Genomic DNA, 21202 nt, shown 5'->3' on the forward strand with positions numbered 1-21202 from the left:
GAGGGGTGGAAGTTATTGTCAGAACGAAAGTGAATGAGAACGATGGTTTGTATTATTAACTTGTTTGACGAGATTGTAAAATGAAATATACCTGCACCAGCCTACTCTTTCCGACATCGATAGAGCCAAGAGGAAGATAGAGAGTGAAATGACAGAATACCCTAGGTCAGTCGTGCAAATATTACAAAGTCAAAGTATATGGGTACATAATTAAAACAAAGACAAACGTTGTGTTTGATGCTGGCCACTTTCGTGACTTTGTATTGAACATAAATGATCTTAGTGAACCAAATATTTGCTATGTATTTACAGCATAACATAATTATGTGGACAAAGTCTATAGCGTAAACGTGCTAAGAAATTGAACAATGAGATATAGTATATAATACAGACATTTTTTGAGACTGCAACCGCCGTAAACATGATTGTTACGTACTGAGCAGACTCCATCTAAACTATGTATTTACAGCAATGTAACTTTGAACAAAACATATCAAGTAAAGGTGCTAACAAATGGAACACTGAGACGAGCGGTATTATAATACAAAGATACTGTAGAAGCCGTATAACCTTGGAAGAGATAACTACGGATGCAACAGCCTAAAAACCGAATAAATGGAGAAAGTAAAATATAACAACAAATAAAGAAAGAAAAACAAAACAACAACAATAAACAAGCATATCATAGCAATAATATAGCATATAACAATTATATACAGGGAGGTATTATGGGGTGGACGTGGGGTAAAATTTCTACAGAAAAAAGGAAACACGTCCGCACCCAATAAGGAAATTGGCTCAACTGTCGCCGCAGTCCCTATCAGAGAGAATTCCTCCGCGCGTTGCCAGAGCGAGAGTATTGCGATTGGCTGGGCAGAACACGTGATTAAAAGCTTTAAATATATTGGCCCTTGACAGCGCGTTACACGACAAATCTGGCGGGAAATTGTAGACCCAATCACACATCCCATAACTGTCCATACCCGAGCGTAATTCGTTATATATATATATATATATATATAAAGAAAGAGAGAGAGCGAGTCAGACAGACAGACACACAGACAAAGGCAGGCAGGCAGACAGAGAGAGGGAGACAGAGAGACAGAGAGAGCAGATCGGGATACGTTTCCAATAAAGTTTATCCTTTGGCGTAGTTTGATGTCAATTGTGACAAAAAGGTACAATTCAATGTTACCCTACTTTCTAAACCAACTTTCCAGGTCTTTTAAATTACACATTCGGCAAGTCAACGTACCAGGTAGTATTCCGTGCAAAGCTCACTTATAATGACTCTTTAATTAGTAATGTTTGATACATTTATCGTATACAGACGCAATGATCAACGGTTCCTTGACAAGAGTCAATAAGATATTTAAAAACATTATCGCACACGATTATTTTCGATATTTGTACACTATTTATATTGCAAGTTTCACCGAGAAAAGCATATGATCTAATTGTAGTGGATCCTGATGGTCGCCATTTGTGTACATGACATCATATGTTTTTGTAGGAAACTTCTTTGTGAGAGGAACCTTTTCTGCAATATTCCACATAAAGGAAAATGCAAAGAAACATATTTAAGCCATTTTAATTATATTTCTACGCTCAATCAATATGTTTCTTTAGAACGTAAAATTGCATAAATTCATTAAATAATAAAAGTATGGTTAAACTATTGGAACCTTATAAAATCAATGATGTGATATTCCGAGCAAAGGAGAGCATATATATATATAATATCGCCCTCCTCGAAACCTCTTTTCGATCAAGCGTGTCTTACCAGCCTTTCAACTTACCGTTGGTCGAAGGCAATATATTTTTACATAGCGCCTTTTTATATGTACCATAAAATAGCAGACCTTCAGGATCCGCTGAAATCAGTTTCACGTACTTAGTTCGATTCAAAGTATAACAGATGTCGTGTAAATATCAGTAATCTTTTGCGATGATTTAATAATCTTTTCATATGTACTCATATCAAAATTGCTTGATTCAGGAACGGCCTTAGCAGACGCATGGACCCGATTTGGATAATTTTTAGTGGGGGCTCCCTAGTTTTACGCGCTGTGCCCTTTTGTGAGCACGGCATTTGGAAATAAACTTTAAAACAAGTTTTATATGATTATGATCTTAACATTTTCTTTCGTCGCTTTAAACGTATTTTCTCTCTATAGATATTTTTTCATAATTACTAACAAGCGGGACCTCTTTGAGAACGAGTCCCACTAGGCCTAAGGCCGGCCTAGGCTTGATTGTTCATTAAAAATGCAACACATATATTCAATGAAAATGAGTTTGGTTTGCATTACGATATATACAAATAGTAAATATGGAGGAACAGTGTGCCATCACTAGCTTCATATCATGTAGGACAAGACATTACCAGGTGATATGTATAATACAAATTGGTGGTATATTACAGACAGAAATTTAAATTTAAAATAAGATACGGTTTATACATCTAAGAGCACTAATAAGGTAAAAATGGGTGCAATATAAAATGTCTGACTGGATCTTTTAATGATGTTTTGTATAGATTCAAAGTTTTACGCTATTAAAATGAAACTTGCACTACTGTGTGTGTCTTAAACAGGCCGTCCCAGTACTGTTAATATTTGCCACCATTATTTATATTTAAAAATGGATCGCTATTGCAATATTAGGTTTGTCCTGTAGTGGATTCTGTGTTTACTGGCTATTACTAAACCACAGTTTTGTTTGAAAGACAAAGAAAGTCCACCACTATGATTGCAGAAGGATTGATGTTTGGATTGCTTTTAATTTGTGTTTTGTTGAAATAAGCCTTCCTTCTGAATAAGACCTGTCATGTAATGCATGCTCTGTAAATCAAAGTTAGCTAAACATCAACAATCTGTAAATCAAAGTTAGCTAAACATCAACAATCTGTAAATCAAAGTTAGCTAAACATCAACAATCTGTAAATCAAAGTTAGCTAAACATCAACAAAAACAGACATGTACTAGCAGACGCACATCGAAGGCATGCAGTATTTTGCGATTTGCTTGCACGTATTATCGCATTTGTTGCGATTATGAATTATTCATAGAGCTGTAATTATTTGAGTGTGTAAGGAACGATCAATTTAATGATAATTATTTTACTTCTGTCTATCTAATTATGGATGTTATATGAACGTAATTCTTCATTCGGGCTGTCGGAAATCGATGATATTATAAAAGGATTTGTAGTAAATTGCGAGGCAATTCTCCTGATACGAACAATAATTATGAAACAAAGGTGAATATAGACATGAGAACAATACAAATGTTGCGTAAAATTGGTTATTTGTAGTAGCTTTACATACATGAGACCTCGTTGCAAACAGGCGCATTGACATTACATTGAGATATAAATGCGGAATTTGTTACGACTCTCATAGGAAGTTATACGTTTTATCAAGGGCAATGTCATGTACGTATTTTATATGACGTATGCTAGATGTATTGGTTTATATTAGATATGTGCATTATGGTTGTATCTTGCAGTTCACATCAGTAACATCCGTGTGCGAAATATTAATACAAGACAGTGTCCGTTAATGCACAAACTTCTTGTTGTTTAGATAAATTTTATTGGTATTCAATGTTTGCATCTAAAGTGAAATAATATTTTCGAAACCTGTAACTTAATATTACATATAATTTTGCACATTTTCAACATGACAATCCAGTACATGTGTTTTCCATTGCTTAAAAAGATACATATACACAAAATAAATCATAAAACACGTACCAAGTTTTTAAACCGAGTCCTACCCAAAGTAATGTTTTCCACTGTTCTGACCTACGATTGTTCGTGGAAACAAACTTTGACCCCTTTTTCATCCGAGGAAGTCGTGAGTTTCAGATGTTAAACAAAGGTTTATAATATACATATTTAGTTTTGAGTTTAACACAGAAATTTTTTATTAGTATCTCTTCACCAAGTGATCAAGACATGATATGAACAAGATCTCTTAAGTAAGTTGCTCGTTCATCTCTTCATAGTATCGTCAGAGATTAGGAGAGTACCAATCATTAATGCACTTTCTTTTGGATGCGTACAATCTATTATATCGGAAGGGGAAATTATATATATGTTCACCCTGATACCTACGCACTTACCTACCTATCTACCATCCGCCTTCCTGCTAGCTGCCTACCTACCCACATGGAACATGTATACATATATACCAGTGTCTGAAAGGCTGGCACATTTTAAAGACTGTAACATATGGAGAATATGAATCGGCTTTACTTGACCTAACCAGCAAATCTAGCAATCGTTAATATGTCCTGTGCTGATTTGTTTAATGTTTAGTGCCTGTAAAGGGAACAAGTACAAATTAATGATAGTAAAACTAACTTTGACTGGATAGAATTACAAAATCATCCAATAGAAATAAAAGCAGATACATAATTTATTATTATTCTTTTCAAATTCGAGTTAAAAGTTTTACTTGCCTCTCATTTTCTTCCCCTCACCTTCCCCTTCAAACTTTGGATTTTTGTTATCGTTTTCAAACTTTTACAGAGTGACTGTGCATTTGTACATATAGACCAAATATTATGTTATTAAGAAACACAAAACAGATAAAAAACAACACTATGCAAGTTTAGAAATATATTGGCTGTTGTCAAACTCAAACCGAATATTTCGCTTTATATGTAGCAAAATGAGAAGGAAAGGTAATTGTTTAACTTTCAATAAAAGTGCAACAATCTTGAAGATCAAACTGTACACAAGTTTACAAGTCTGTAAACCTTTCTGAGATGCGAAATAGTGTATTTGTTTTGTTTATGATATAATCGATATTATTTCTTGGGGTTGCAATAATATATCATGGTTCTAAATCTATGACTGAAAACCAATAATCATATTGTAAGAAACTTACTGGAGATACAAACCTGCCTATTAACAACATTAGCATTGCATTACAATATATTCCAATATGTGTATCAAGCAAACAAATATAACAGCCATTTTAGTGAATGAAATTAACCTACGAGTGCGATATTAGTTTGTAAACGCGAAGAGAAAATCGTACTTTCTATGTCTGTAAAATGTTCACTTTTGATACAAACAAAAGATTATGTCACATGCGCATCATCTTTTCTGCCGTTTTCAAATTCAGCTTTAAAACAGCAAGATGTTAATTCATATTACAAAATGAAGATCGACCAATGTAGCACTATGGTAAACCGAGGTCAGCGTCACTATTTATATCAAGCGACAATGGAAAGCTGTTTAGTGAAAACACTAAAACCTACAGGCTGTTTTGAAACAAAGGGAAGGGTACATGAATGGGAATTTTACTTTGTTTAAAAGAGAAAATAATAAATAAGTTAGGGGCCAAAGAAATTAATTTCGTTTGTAAGAAATTCAAATTATATTGTAATACGTATTTCTTTTAATACTATTCTTGCCCTATGCTGATCAGTACATGTTACTGCTGGTCAATCAAAACTTCTAAATGTAAAATATGCATGTGAAGATGTGTATCGTAAATAAAAAAATTTTTCATTTGATTTTATATATATATATAATTTGCATAAAATCACACATTGTGCATTCGAATGAGAAAGCATGGGTACCACTTTAAAAATAAAGTTTGTGAACTTCCTTACTGGACATGATATGATGCATTGTGATCATAATATTACTGCCTTACCTCTACCAGCACAACTGAGTATTAGAATCTATGTTTACTAAGTAAGTACAAATATGATTGGAAATTTCAGAATCACCTTGAATACAACTTTTGTGGAAGAGAAAAAGAACCGTTTGTAGTTACCTTTTAATTATGTAAACAGCGACATCCTTAATTTTAATTTCCATAATTGTCAGAACAACCAACATCTTTGTTGATAAGGCTTCCATGTGACTTTTCTTTACATGTCTTTGTTCCAAAGCATGACAAGACTGTATTAAGTGACAAACTATAAATACGGGGCACCGAGTAGCTGAGTGGTCTAACGCGCTCTCCATTAAGGATCACTGCCATCTCACCTCTGTCTGCGTGGGTTTGAGTCAAGGATTCGGCTAATGTGGGTATGTGAGAAAGCTTGCCATTAGCTTCTCGTGGGTCGGTGGTTCTTTCTAGGGTTTTCCCGGGTTCATCCTCCACCATTAATACTGACCGCCATGCATAGCTTATCGTTTGCTGAAAATGGCGGTAAACCCTACAACAACAACATAACAACAAAAACTTATAAATACTGCTGTGGTGGCCTAAGTTGTTAGAGCGTCCGCCTCGGATGCTTGAGGTTGCGGGTTGGAACCCCGGCCAATCAGTAGTCTTTGCGAAAACTGTACTCGACAGAGTTGCCAAGTAGGAATAAGACGAATCATTTTGTCGGACTGTACCAAAAGTTGGATCTGCCTTTATATCAGACAGCCAATAGCATGGTCTCCCATGACTGACTCCCTTTATAAAGTTTCCGGACGGGCACGTACGTCACGGGAATAGAAATTTTAACAAATTCAGATCATTTCATTAGTTTTTCCTCGTTTGTCGAATACCATTGAACAACGCTATGTACAGCCGGTCACACTGTATTTAAACCCTCAGTACTCCTGGTTTTGAATTTAAAACAATTTTTAATACCATTTTACAATATCTCTCTCTCTCTCTCTCTCTCTCTCTCTCTCTCTGGTTTCGCTCCATTGATCCAGTTGTCAGCTTTTACTTTTACCTGACTTTACATCATTTGTAGGTTGTGAAAAGGTCGTCTTTATATTTATTTTAATGATTAATCAGTGATAACACATTCATGTCATAACGGGGGAAACGCAAATGACGTCAATTTTCTTTCTAACTTATTTATACCATTTTGCTATGTTTTTATTTTTATGACATCCATTACTCCAGAGAAAATATACTGCCGTAGAAAGTACCTTCGGACAGGAAAGTCAAAATACAGAGAACATATGTTTTGGGTAAAATGTCACCTTTTTGGGAAACTGCGACAGAATATCTCGCCACTAAATGTAGAGAATGAAAATATATGTAGGTTTATGAATTCAGAGAATACAAAGAATCCATTTCAAGGCGCCAGTCAACAACATACAATTTGTATGATATCATCAACATTGTCCCCCTGTATCCTGCAGTAATAAGAAGCAAAAGCTGTTGTATGGAGGACTATACTTGTTTGGTTATATCTTGGTCTGTGATTGAGCAACTGAACAAGATCCTGGAGGAGTGAAGCGATCATCAGATGGAAACTCGCTTCCTGAAGGGTTATCAGTCCGTTGAGGAGCCTCATAGGTCGCTGTTAAGTATGTGCCATCTGCAAAGTCAAATTAGTTGATAAGTGTAATGTTCTTAAATTACGAGGCATACTAAAATTAGACAAAAATAACACATTTGCTCATGTCCGATATTTTGAAATTGAGATGGAATAATATATCTATTGACATTAGAAATTTTCATAATTATGAGATTTGACGGATGTAAGCACACCATTAGCTATATACTATAGAATAAATGAGAGCTAACCGAGTTTTTCAAGGACATACCGAACCACCCCACTTGCGAACGCCTTAATTGTTATCCAACCACGACTGTTGGATTTCCACTTCAACTCTCTACCAATGAATTGAACGCGGCGCCTACTGAATTGAGAGCTAATGAGGTGCAGTTAAATTCTAAGCCACAATAACCTCATTATCCCCATATCCGGCTAGCTGATTACAAAATAAGCATAAACGCATCATAAAACCATACACATTTTTCGAGATTTAGCTTTTATTGTATGTCTTTGATATTTTGATTGCTTTGAGTTGTTCGGTCATATAAGTATCTTAGTACTTTGATTGGATCCTTGGTATACGAATGGCACCGTACCGGAATACAATCGCATCCTCTGTTAAGTAATATCTGATGCGTTGTGTGTATTATAGATGCAAACATACACCAACTAATGGTCGTGTTTTTTCCATATTAATTATCCGAGATACACGCACTATTTATAACCTGAGTGAATATCAACTTTAAAATCTCCAAAACAACATCGGACTCTTAGCTGTTATGTATTGATAGTTATTTTGTTCCCTTCATTATGCTATAATTATTCTTACGTATTTCAGAACTAGATCTTCTTCCGGCATTTATATTATCCAGTATCGTTCTTTACGTGCGCGTGCTTGTCCACCTAGGTTAGACTCAATCAGTAACATCACGAGCGACTTGACTGAAAGTCCATTCGAGTTGTAGTGGTTGGCGATTTTCGCTGTTGATTTTGTTGATTATTTATTTGCTTTCTAAAACGAATGGTTTCGTCAACATGTATAATAGCACAGATCTTCAATATCAGAAGAGATATTGTATTATTGGCCTGACATCCTAGCTTCTGACTGATCGTAGTTAACTCCGGTTGTCAAACTTCTGAGACATTTGTTCTCGAGCATACCTTTGCAAAATAAACAATATTCGTCTTTACAGTAGTATTTCCGTAAATTTGTGGTCCAGTAGGAAGTTACTCAGTAATGTACTTTTCAGGAGTTTTCCTCTATCGATGAGTCTTGTTATATTAATAGCCCCCTCAATTCAGCACTTTTTGTATCCTCTCCTTTTAAGATACTCACTGAGCTCTTAAAGTGTGGCAGGATTAGCGTATATGCATTTGGTTCGAAAGCAAATACAGAAAGGGAGTTTTTGTATCCATATGTATCTAGCCATCCATATATATATATATATATATATATATATATATATATATATATGTGTGTGTGTGTGTGTGTGTGTGTGTGTGTGTGTGTGTGATATTATTATATAGTCATATTAACATTATTTTGCAATTATTATCGCTATAATCTATTCATATTTTACGTGTAGTCTGCTGTTATTTCTGCGTGCAATCATATTATTCGAAAACGTAGCGTGTTAATTGTTACTTTTTAATTTTCTTGTTTGCGGTTAATTAAAGACAATTATCAAATATAAACTAAGTTCCATTTCTTCAGTGTCATTTTTTGCACGGAATGACATAAATGGTTACTCGATCTCAATAAGTACATATAATAGATTCTGCATTGCATTACCTATAATTAAGCTGAGTTGTAAAATATTCTGAAAATGTCACAATCATTTGGGGAGCATGTCAATCAGAGACATCGACTCTCTCTCTCTCTCTCTCTCTCTCTCTCTCCAACAGCAATCGTTAGATGCGTGCCACAGTTAGAAGCAAAACAAAGCTCGTCTTGGAGAGGATAGTAGAAGAAACAAACCGAGGTAATTACATCTTGTTAATAAAACTGGCACTTTTTGGGGAAGATTTGAACTTGACCGGGACTCTACTCATGATGCCAATTAATTGTTCAATAGACAATCGACTAGTCCCATTGATATTGCTATACAAACTTAATTGTCCCCGTTTCATTCTAGTCCCTGGGATATTGCTATAAAAACTGAATTGTCCCTGTTTCATTGTCTACTCATTTTTGCTATCATTGTTTTGCGATCTGAACAAAGTAGTTTGGCACTGGGAAATTATACGCTTTGGGGGACGATAGTTTCCTGAAACGGTTTTTAAAAAAGCAGTCATTTCTTTACTTTTCATGGTTTCTGAATACTTAGAGAAATAGTATCAAGAAACGTGCAACTATCTGAAACCTCGTGATAGGACTATTACATTAATATTATTTGTCCTAGGACATTGCAAACTTTGGAGGATAAATGTACCCCTAAAGTGTGTATACATCGTATGTTATCTTTATGTTTAATCCGTATTCGTATCGTCGAGAGCATGCAACCAATCCATTCACACATGTATGCTAATTACTCTTACCAGACACTGCTAGAATATAAAAGAGATTGGGAGATAAGGTTAGAGAGAACAAGCGGAGAGAGGGATGCACGTTTAAAGATAAGTAAACATACATACACATATTTTGCATCAGTGTACATTTTGTCGCTAATTGTCTGTGGTCGGAAGCACATCACACGCTCCAGGAGGAGTGGGGCGTTCCCTGTTCATTCCTATGTTGTCGAAAGGAGTGTTTAAGTAATTTTGGTTTCGTTTTATTTGTGAAGAGTTATTTGCAAATGTTATACGTTACGGAATAGATTAATTTTAGCTCCGACGTATTATTAGCTTAGGAAGACAATTTATATGGTCCGTTTTAAACAGATTCAGAAACATCCACTATTTTCTGAAAGATCTCAGTGATAGACTATATTTGTAAAAGAAAAAAAATCATTGTTTATTTTTAAAACTAAGCAATAAAATAAAATTAAGCAAATATTGAAATATACAAAACAAGTTTTTGATAAAGCGAATAGTATCATTTGCAAAGCATATAAATGGGCTGGGGTTATGCAGGACAGTGCAAAATCTCAGCTGGAGTGTACGTTTCTAGAATTAATTGAAACATATTTACCGTCAATTTAATCAGAATGCCATAGCTTAAAACTACTTCGTCAGTTTTACACTGTGTCAGTAATACGAGCGAAGCACTATGTTCGGGAAAATGTGCTTCTTGAAGACTGGTATAGTTATGATAGTCATTATCCTAAAAGAATTATCCCTAACACGACCTTCGATATATGGGGCCCCGAGTGACCGAGTGGTCTAAAGCGGGTTCGAGTCTCGGATTCGGCTAATGTGGGTACGTGAGAAAGCTGGTCAGTAGCTTCTCGTGGGTCGGTGGTTCTTTCTGGGGATTTCCCGGGTTCTTTCTCCACCATTAATACTGGCTGCCATGTATAGCCTATCGTGGGCTGAAAAATGGCGTTAAACCCAACAAAAACAATAACAGCCTTCGATATAAGAAAGCAACTGTTGAGATTATCATAAATTCGAGCCCTTCTTCAAAACATGTACAAGGATCACAACATAAATCATAAGCAAATTTGTTTGTTCTTTCCATAAAGCAAAAGCTATTATTGTCGCATGCCTATATAAATTCTTCTTCGAGTTTTCAAGTCATTCTTTGTAATTTGAATTTAAGTCAAGTTTTCGAACACACACACACACACACACACACACATATATATATATATATATATATATATATATATATATATATATATATATATATATATATATATATATATATATATATATATATATATGTATATATATATATATATATATATATATATATATATATATATATTGTTCTTGTTGTAGGGTTTAACGGTATTTTTCAGCACACAATAGACTATACATGGTGGGGAGTATGAATGATGGAGGAAGAACCCTGGAAGTCCCCGGAAAGAACCACCGACCATCGAGAAGCTACTGGCAAGCTTTCTCACATACCAGGGGGCCCCGAGAGGCCGATTGGTCTAAAGCGCTGTCCGTTACGGATCACTGCCATCTCACCTCTGTCTGCGTAGGTTCGAGTCTCGGATTCAGCCAATGTTGGTATGTGAAAAAGCTTGCCAGTAGCTTCTCGAGGGTCGGTGGTTCTTTCAGGGGATTTTCCGGGTTCTTCCTCCACCATTAATACTGGCCGCCATGTATAGCCTATCGTGTGCTGAAAAATGGCGTTAAACCCTACAACAACAACAACTTCTCACATACCCACATTGACCGAATCCGAGACTCGAACCTACGCAGACAGAGGTGAGATGGCAATGACCCGTAACGGAGAGCGCTTTAGTTAGACCACTCGGCGACTCGGGGCCCCATATATATATATATATATATATATATATATATATATATATATATATATATATATATATATATATATATATATATATGAAACTTTATCTATTTAGCCGATGTTTAAACAATAGATCTAACAAATAATTGTATTGGCGTTTACAGTGATTGATCCATGGGTATAGTATGAGTGCATCGGGAACCATTTGGAAGAAAATGTCATTTAGAATTTATGAAAGTTCTACCTTTGGCGTCCGAAGATGCTGACATGTTCTGTGTACGCAAATGACAATTACGCAAGGTTTAGTTATAATATAATAGTCAAATTGAAAGTAAGCTAGAGTTGTCGTTTCTAACGTTTCATTTTCTTGCAATAACAAAGTGACTGGCAAGAAAAGAAAATGTTTTGTTAGCTTGGGCAATAACTGGAAACTACAATACCTCGCAGGCAAAGAAATTCAATTTTCATGAAGACTTTTAGTCCTCCCCTTTGTTTCTTTACTTAGACATGCCAATTTTACCAGCTTGGCAGCAACACAATAAATACGTTTGTTGCATTGCTCAGTAGAACATGCCTTTGTGGTCAGAAAGGAAAAAAACAGTTTATGAAATGTAAAAAAAAACGTCATTTGTTGAATTCGATTATTAGTTTTCTCGAATCGATGATATTTGTATGATAAGCCAATTAATGCAATTAACAATGAGGTGAATTTAATAGTGGTTGTAGCTTGGTGCGAAGAAGAGTTCACTATTCGAAGTTTCAATTCAGAAGCATTTTTTGTAAATAATGAAAAGAACATTTGATTCTATTACATTTATAACGGATATGGCTCATCTTTTGTTATAAGAAACGATATAGTCTAACTCCAGCATTCGACATCATTTATAATGTCACGTATTGTGCTTGTAATTTTTCGGCTGTGGGGTGGGGGTGTTACTTTATTCATATTTTTCTTTACCAAACAAAACTATCATCAATAGGTTACCACATTGATAAATACGTGTTGTTATATCAAATAACATGACATTTAAGCATCAATATACTAAACATACCTAAGGCATATAAAATAATTTTTTAAAAATAAAATTACTTGTCATGTCGAGTCAACAAAAGATTCACGTGACGCGTATAAAGGAAAATTTCCACCACAATAAGATATGTTTAAGTGATAAAGATGACGGAGCAGTCAAGAAAGAAGAGACTCAAGCAACAACGTATAATCGTAGCAGAGCCTGTGCCGAATTTGTTTTATTTTCATGGAAACCATGCAGCAAACAAGTGCTGGGAGAATCCTTTTTTCCCCGTCGTATTGTATACATTAATGAAAACATCACGAGATTTAAATATGATAGTAAACCCAATGAAACTTTGCACAGCCTAAGGCATGTGTCGACCAAAAGGCATGATATAGTAACATCCAACGCACAGTAATGTGGCAATCCTACCTTTATCATTATTATGTTTTCTTTATTTGTACTACTCTAGAAGGTTGGATACACGCGTGATGTATACAGCTCTTCACTTGGTATATTTCTCTGTTAATAGTGTTAACAAGTCGTGTTAGGTAATTCTCCTTTGCGCACATAAACTTGCAAAATTGGATCTGAAGTGTTTTAAATAAGGTATCTTTGTCCAAAGGATTTACCTTCCGTGACCATTAATAATATTTCCGAACAATCTACAACCTTTATGTTGTTTTGTTCCATTTTTGAACAAGTATATATTTTTTTTATGGAGACGAACACGGATTAGTCACACATTTGGCACACAAGTCTGGATATTAATTTTTGTATGCAATAGCCCTTTTGCTTTAATTTTATTTGTTGGCCTTGGTTTCGATAACTAAATTTACTCCATACTATATAGCCACGATTGTGCTAATGATTATGTTAGGCCTATACATATATATACATACACACATACATACATACATACATACATACATACATACATACATACATACATACATACATACATACATACATATGAATGATGTTAACATAACTGTTTGTATGACTTCTTCTTCTGCAGAAAATTATTCCCAGGATCAAACCGATCACAGCTACTGCAGAAAGCCCTACCAGAGCGCCAAGAACAGGTATAGCAGCATCAGATTGCCTGCGATAAATAAATAGATACAGTTTAGTGTCATATCTGAAGACTCACACGCAATAACAATTTTTTTTCATACGTAAACATTGCACAACTTGCGCTTGTTTCATTTTTAAACATTTAGCATTGCAAACATTGCTACATGTTATCAAGGATTCAGGCTTGTACTTATCATGTGCCTATTACGTGGTTGTATATTTTGTGGATTAGAGCCAGCTCCATCCTCTATGAATATAAAGTAAACAACATAAGACATTTGAATATAGAATATTCCTAAAACTAGTTTGTCATGCGTCGAACGAATTTAGAGAAAACAAACATGTGGTAAAAACCGCCACCTAGGAAGTGTCGAAAGAAACAGTCTACAGAACCTGATTTTCGAGATTTATTTCGGTGTGTAAAAAAACAAATTACGAGGACTGAGACCGACATTATTCAGATTTGATTTGAGCTTATAACGAGTCCGTTTAAAAGGGTCAATAAAAAGAGATTTCTTCATCGAACATTATCATAAACATGTTTTTCGAAATACAAATTCGGAAAATTAACAGGAGAAATCATGTAGCAGGTGTGGAGGCAAGATTCATAGCAACGTCGACATTCGTGTGCTGAAAAATGGCGTTAAACCCCACAACAATAACAATCATTCTCAGGCACTTGGTCTCTAATACTAGCAGCAGAGATAAGGTTTTGCGATGTCGTACAGACTTCAATCTATAAAGGTTTCAAAGCTCAGACGGACTGGCTAGAAATATACTATTTTGTTTAAATTGGTACTCGCTGATATAGCGGAATAGTTGTATCATATTCTTATAATTAATTTGATACGAGTTGAGACAATGTTATTTAATCAAACAATATCCGTTATTAATCGTCCTGTTATATTCCCATAGCCACACCAATATAGAATTCATTTTGAAATCACAAAATAAAAGTTCGTCATGGCTGGCTGATATATAATTGGTTAGTTAATTGATATATTGACAGTGTCTCTTCTTTTCCTATTTGCATTACTCATTTTAGCGCGTTTAAGCTAAAATCTAACTTATCGTATCAACTAAATCATGACTGTTTAAACTACAAACATGAAGAATTAGGAAATAGGTTGTTCTTGTTCAACACTATAAAATCTCCGAAAGAATTATTCCTTTTCAAACACTGCTGCAATACCCCTAAATATTCTCCACCTTAAATGGTATTTTATATGGTAACACTGTAAACTGTCAGCCCGGCTATGACATACAGCTAAAGATGATCGAGCGAAGGTTGTACAATTGACAAGATAACATTGTTCTGACCAATGAATGTTATTAACAAATATGGAACCAACAATAAAAGCATTTATGTGGATAGTATGCATGACTTCTATAATCCACTGTTACTTTTTGAGGTTTTTACAGTCTCACACGAACGGATATGCCTAGATCTTTTGGTGATGTATTCATTCGGCAACAAATATTGCAACGTAAGTATTGTCAACAAATTGTTAATATGCTATGCCCTTTCGCCCCAAAAAATAAAAACTTTTACAGTGTTAAAATATTTATGAGAGATAAGGTATTGGTTTCCCAGATTCAAATAAACTATACATCAAATATGGCAGTATTTAATGTCTAGTGTTGGCGCGAAAATATTCATGCAATGCATGTTGGACCACCACAACCAACAGTTTAGGTTATCAACATCTTGAGCGAATTTACAGCTTTGATATATCGTAGGAATATAAGACCTATAATTATTTACCTGATTGACGGTTAGTAAAGCGAAGACAAGACAGTTTCATTTATCTATTACAATGATTTGTATGCCAGTATGTACAAATGACATTTATCTACAGAAAGAGAAGAACAGACCGGATAACAAATTACAAAATGCAGAAAGATAACATAAAATACAAAACTTCTTAAATTGTCTGAAACAAAGTCGGAGGGAATCGGCAGTATTGTGTAGTGTAGAAATTACAAAGATGGAACTGAACTAGGAACAACTTGCAATGGAGCTTTGTCCCATCTTATGCTTCTATTTTTTCATTGAAATATTGACAATTTACGCCATCTGATGCAAGATGTAAAGAATAAAAAATGATCATAGTAGCAAGGTTGCATTGGTGTAAGATTATATACTTAAGGGATTCTGTTGGATGAGGAGAACCATCAGAAAAGCATGCTTCACACGCCTGCATGTTTGGACATGGTGACTCGACGGGAACACCATTTGGGTATTGAAGATTCTTTTTGACGAGCGTAATACCAGCATCCAACAGATACTGGCCCACCTGCATATATTAAAAGAATATTTTGGTTTTAAATGCAATGCATGTGTGATGAATTTTGGTTTTAAATACAATGCATGTGTGATGAATTTTGTTAACAGATATCAACATTCATTTAGATATACAATAAATAGTCAATAACTCAAACGATGTTCACCCGATTAGTATTCACTACCTGAGTGCCGACCGCGCTTTTTATTTTAAAAATTATCCCTTATACGACCAAGGAAACGTTAGACAATGAAAATCTCGAACGTTAAATATATCACGTTAGCGTTTCGAAGTTTTAGTTGCTTTACTGCATTTAAACCGCTTGAATCAGTTTACCGCATTTGTATAGTGTAAATCAATTCATCATTTGGATAGTGTGAATTAGTTTTACTGCATTTTATCTGTACGAATCTTTAAACGAAAGGACGATGAAAATATTGGTACAGTCGTTTTCCTTGGCAGTATGTGATTTTATTACATAAAACATAAGTTTCATTGTCAGGATATACTAAAATAAAAGACTCACGTTTTCATAATTGATGTTCTCCTCCTTCTGTTGAATGTTATAAATTGTGTACCCAATATTTCCATCCCCATTTGAATCGAAGACTTTAACTGGTATTCCTGTTCCTTGTATATCGAGTCCCACTCTTTTGATTTCCTGAACTAAGCCACTTGGATTAGAAATATAGTCGTCGCACAATTCTCCAGTCCATGTGGAACATTTCGATCTGAACAAATTACCGGCCCCAGTGAGTAAGGATATTGCTGCATTTGCTGCAAACATTACCCAGCCGTCTAGAACTAACTCTTTTATTTTATCTTGTGTGCACAGAGACTGTCTTTCTCTGTTATAGCTCCAGTTAAAGTAACAACCTAGCTTACTTTCAAGGTAATCTTGCATCCACGGTGTGCTTCCATTTCTCTCTGGAAACAAACCTTTCATGGTATTCACGAGGGTGTCTTTACTAGACATTTCCATTGCTACCGTGAACGAGCCAATTAAATTAGCTGGGGTACCTTGCTTGAGGATATCGGCGTTTTTACCCCAAGCTTCTGACCCAATGAAAATGAATTCCCCTTTCTTCATCTGTGTCGAAAGAGTGTTCATTAATGAAACTGCCAAATGAGATCTCATAAAAACAATTACAATTTTCGCATGAGGATTTTGCCGAAGTCTTTCGTAAAATCCAGAAAAGTTTTCATCGGTAGAATCTTTTAAACTTATAGGGGGTTGTACAATACAAACTTTCTTTCCTTTAGTCGCTGCAAGTAACGCGTCTCTGCCACCCATACCGTACGTTTCATTGCTGTAGATGAGCTGTACATACTCTGAGTTCAGTTGTTTTATCAGCTCCACCATGACATCGGCTTGTTTGTTATCGGGTGTAACCACTCGCATGAAATACGGAAAATCATTTCTACTACTCAGTTGTGAGCTCGTAGACCCATAACTTACTTGCACGTATCCGAGTTGAGCTAAGACCTGAGCAGACGCTATACTAACCGAACTTCCAAGGGCCCCTACGTAGCCAAGAACGCGTTTGTTTATATCAATTGTGCTTTGTCCTTTAGTAACACCCTTTGAATGGATTTCAAGAATTTTTCGTTTGACAACAAGACCACTGTTGCAGGAGTTCAAGATAAGTAATCCGATACGTATGTTGCGGCCAAAACTAGATGAGTATTCACCACCAGTATTAAACTTGTCCACAGCATACTTAAATGCCTCTACCAACTGATAACCATTGGTCACTCTTATTCCGTCGCAACCTAAAGCACCATTCTTATCATGTACTGGCAGCAATGCAACGACGTAAAGATCTCCTGGTATGTGTATCATACGGTCTGGTATATCCCGTCTTATACATTCTTTGCAAAGGTAGCCATTTAGACATTCAGCTCTACGTATGCTAGGCCAGAACAGTTCTTGCTGATTCTTGTCGTAATCTCGAATTGTGTCTGTCTTCAGCTCTAGATCTCCATTTCTAAAGGTACCAATCTGCCAAAATGAATGGAAAATACCTTAATCTATGACGACAAAAAACAATTTTGAAGGAAACATATTTAGTTTTGAGCATATAAATATTAATTATGCATTAGAAAGATAATGTTTCATGTCCACCAGTCCCATATACATATTCAAAGTGTGTGTGCAAGACATGTATCTTAACTCTTTTCCAATTTATTTTCAATATAAACCAACTGTTTCACTTTCAAATATATTAGATAGTAAGCCCTACATATTGTCTACTTCCGCAAAGTCTATATCATGTTGGTATTTTTAATTCTACATACTGGACACCCAGGAGATAACAACGATCACTATATGAATTCATACCATTCTATGCTGCAGAGAGACTAGGGCATCATAATGAGTAATTAACTGGAAGACCACACCGATAAGGTATTCTGGTGGACCTGTTTAGACAGCCACGTGTGTGTGCACGGAGAGTGAATACAAACACAATCATATATGAAACGTCTGAAAGTATTGAGCTTTCGAGCTGTTGAATGTCCACAATTTGGGCGTAAAAATTAGGAAAGCCATCAAAATATTGAAACTAAACAGTGCCTAATATCTGATAATGGAGCTTACAAAACTGACCTTCCACATCGCCATCAAATAGTAACCTATTAATGCCATATGTGATGCATAAAAAAGTTCACTGGTTCTGCAGTGTGAATACTTCTGTAGTGTGCAAGAGCCTATACACGTCTATTGTTAAACGTGATTGGTTTGCGTTGATATAGTCATACCATACAGAGTATTAGCAAAGTAAATTAGAATCATGTCTTTCTCGTATCTTGACGCGTCCCACTTTGACTTCGACATATATATTTGAACTTCTTGAGTATGTTCATGCTTACAATGATTTAGCCAGGGGATTTAAGGTAAATAAATTTACACTTCTTTTCAGTACCATCATATAGATATATCAATCAAGACTGGAAACATTAATTGTTAAGTCCCTGCTGGGTAATGATTGGTCCAACGATCAATGCCATTTAAATGTCGATATCTGTCTTTTCTTGATCATTTAGTGTATATTTGATTATGTAGTCCGATCTCAACTGTGCGACACAATAGCCAATTCTGTACGGATATGGGTAGATCACAGGCTAATACAAGTGTCATGTTTAAATTTGTATCCCCTGTAAGATTATATTTGATTCAAAAGTGGGATTTGAAGAGGCAATAAGTAATGATCACGATTTTAATGTTCTGGAGGTCGCAATAGGCCCAAACGCCTTACCCAGGGTTAAATTCTGACATATGTTCATACATTGGCCATTGAAAGCATATGCCCATTCTCAGACATGTGAAACATATAACCCGGGCATCATCTGAAATTCATAAAAATTCACAATTATGGCCATTGAAATAACCTTAATATATAGGCTTTACAAATAATCCAAATTTGTCTCATAATATAAGACCATAGGACAATTATTTACCCAAGCATCAGTTACCAAGCTTTATTGGTTGAGAAATATTTCAAGAACATTGCATACATACGTACATTCTGACGGACGGTATGCACTATCCCCAATCCGTTTTAGAAGCACGTGTAGAACACACTGCAATGACCTTATTAAACAGCAATCACAACCTTTAAATTGTCCGGAAAGTTCAAAGATCTACCCGTACAAGACTGCACCGAAACTTGTAATGTTTTGCGACTGTATAGAGTGGGACCTGGATGAATAGTTTAACCAAGTGATGTATACCTTTTCAAAGTCGACGATACTGCTGGTTAGGGTTCCTTTTTGGAAATTAAACAATTCGAATATAGGAGTGTCACTGCGGAAGAAAATCTCCCCTGAACTGTTGAAAGAAAATTTGTCAGATAACGACGGAACTCCCCATCCAAAATCTTTTTCTGTATCGAACGTTATGGTTTCCAATCGCTCCGACATAATCCTTGGTTTGAATGAATCCAGAAACGTTTGACAGATTTGTTCTTTACCATTGCAACTTGTGTTTAGAACAGAGGCTAAGGTTCGTGATATGGCATGGGCTGCTAACAGAGCATAACGCGTGTAGACAGAATAAATGATGGAGGCATTTGATATCTGAATATCTGTTAATCCAGTGCACAATTTAACGGAAGATGGTCTGCAATTGGATACCTTCTCAAACGCGTCTAATAGCCATGGGTTAGACTGCGACTTCTCAAGAAGCTTGCTTGTATTTTGAAAGAGACTGGTCCAGTACGAATGAAACTCGGTAACCTTCTTGAATGGGCTGCTGACGGCATACGAACCTAGAGCTTTCGATATCAAGATGTTTCTGTCATAAAACACTTTTGTATTAAGTTCAACGCCATCAGACATCAAGAATATAGGAAGTGACGCAATTTGTTTTGAATTAGCTGTGATCATAATCAATTGTGCTGTATCTGCGGTACCGAAGAAAACAACACCATTAATAGGTGGACTAGATCTTATTACTATGTCTTCCACAACATTCAATATTTCATACTGGTTGATGTCTCCGGATGAAGTAACATTTAAAACTTTGAGGAAGGGCACACATATTCCCATCTCGTCGACCACTGCTTTCAAAGCATAAGCACTGTCTTTGGCATACTTGTCTGATTCATGAACTATTGCAAATCTTGTCCATCCAAGCTTTTCAATGGCCTCTGCCATCACCTGCAATAGAAAACTATGCAATAGTAATCAGGATTTTTTAATTCTAGAAGAGAAACTGTTATCTATTTCTCGAAACAACCAGGAATGTAACCCACGATTTTAGTCACTTGTGATGTTCTACATCTGTAAGTCAATGTTGTGGTCTCGACCCAAATTATGGTATAGAACTTTTCACCTGTAGGCATACATACATACATACATACATACATACATACATACATACATACATACATACATATATACATACATGCATGCATGCAGTCAGACATACAGATCGACAGACAGCCCGACTGTCAGATTTACAAATATATAAACTTTACTGACAAAAGAATAAATACAATGCAAGCAGATTCACGTAACGACTATTTCACATAGTTTTCTTCCTTGTTCTACTTTGCCAAGTGTCGAAAGCTAAAACAGTGAACTAAAACTGTTAGACAGTATACGAAAGTGGTCCGATACCAAGAGGCTGGGATGTGGAGCGACAAGTAATGGATATATTCTAGACTTCCATCAAGGCTAGTACATCGGCAGCACGCTCGGTATCAC

General features: G+C 35.6%; 1 protein-coding gene across 3 annotated transcripts in view; it reads right to left on the reverse strand.

The window, feature by feature from the left end:
* Positions 1–228: 228 nt before the first annotated feature.
* Positions 229–21202, reverse strand: part of LOC149793802 (uncharacterized) — a 50913-nt gene continuing 29939 nt past the window's right edge. For 2 of the 3 annotated variants that reach the window (XM_089967799.1, XM_089967798.1), the window contains exons 5-9: positions 19727–20653; positions 16521–17996; positions 15855–16006; positions 13625–13737; positions 229–7295 (exon numbers count right to left, since the gene is read on the reverse strand). In XM_089967799.1, the coding sequence (XP_089823925.1) occupies positions 7162–7295; positions 13625–13737; positions 15855–16006; positions 16521–17996; positions 19727–20653 (2802 nt within the window). In that variant the 3' untranslated portion in view covers positions 229–7161. Of the gene's footprint in view, positions 7296–9890; positions 9986–13624; positions 13738–15854; positions 16007–16520; positions 17997–19726; positions 20654–21202 lie in introns of all 3 variants that reach the window. The other variant, XM_089967800.1, reaches the window with a different exon arrangement.

The sequence above is a fragment of the Sinohyriopsis cumingii genome, chromosome 8 (assembly GCF_028554795.1).
Source record: "Sinohyriopsis cumingii isolate HCF-2022 chromosome 8, ASM2855479v2, whole genome shotgun sequence".
In the NCBI taxonomy this organism is placed as follows: domain Eukaryota; kingdom Metazoa; phylum Mollusca; class Bivalvia; order Unionida; family Unionidae; genus Sinohyriopsis; species Sinohyriopsis cumingii.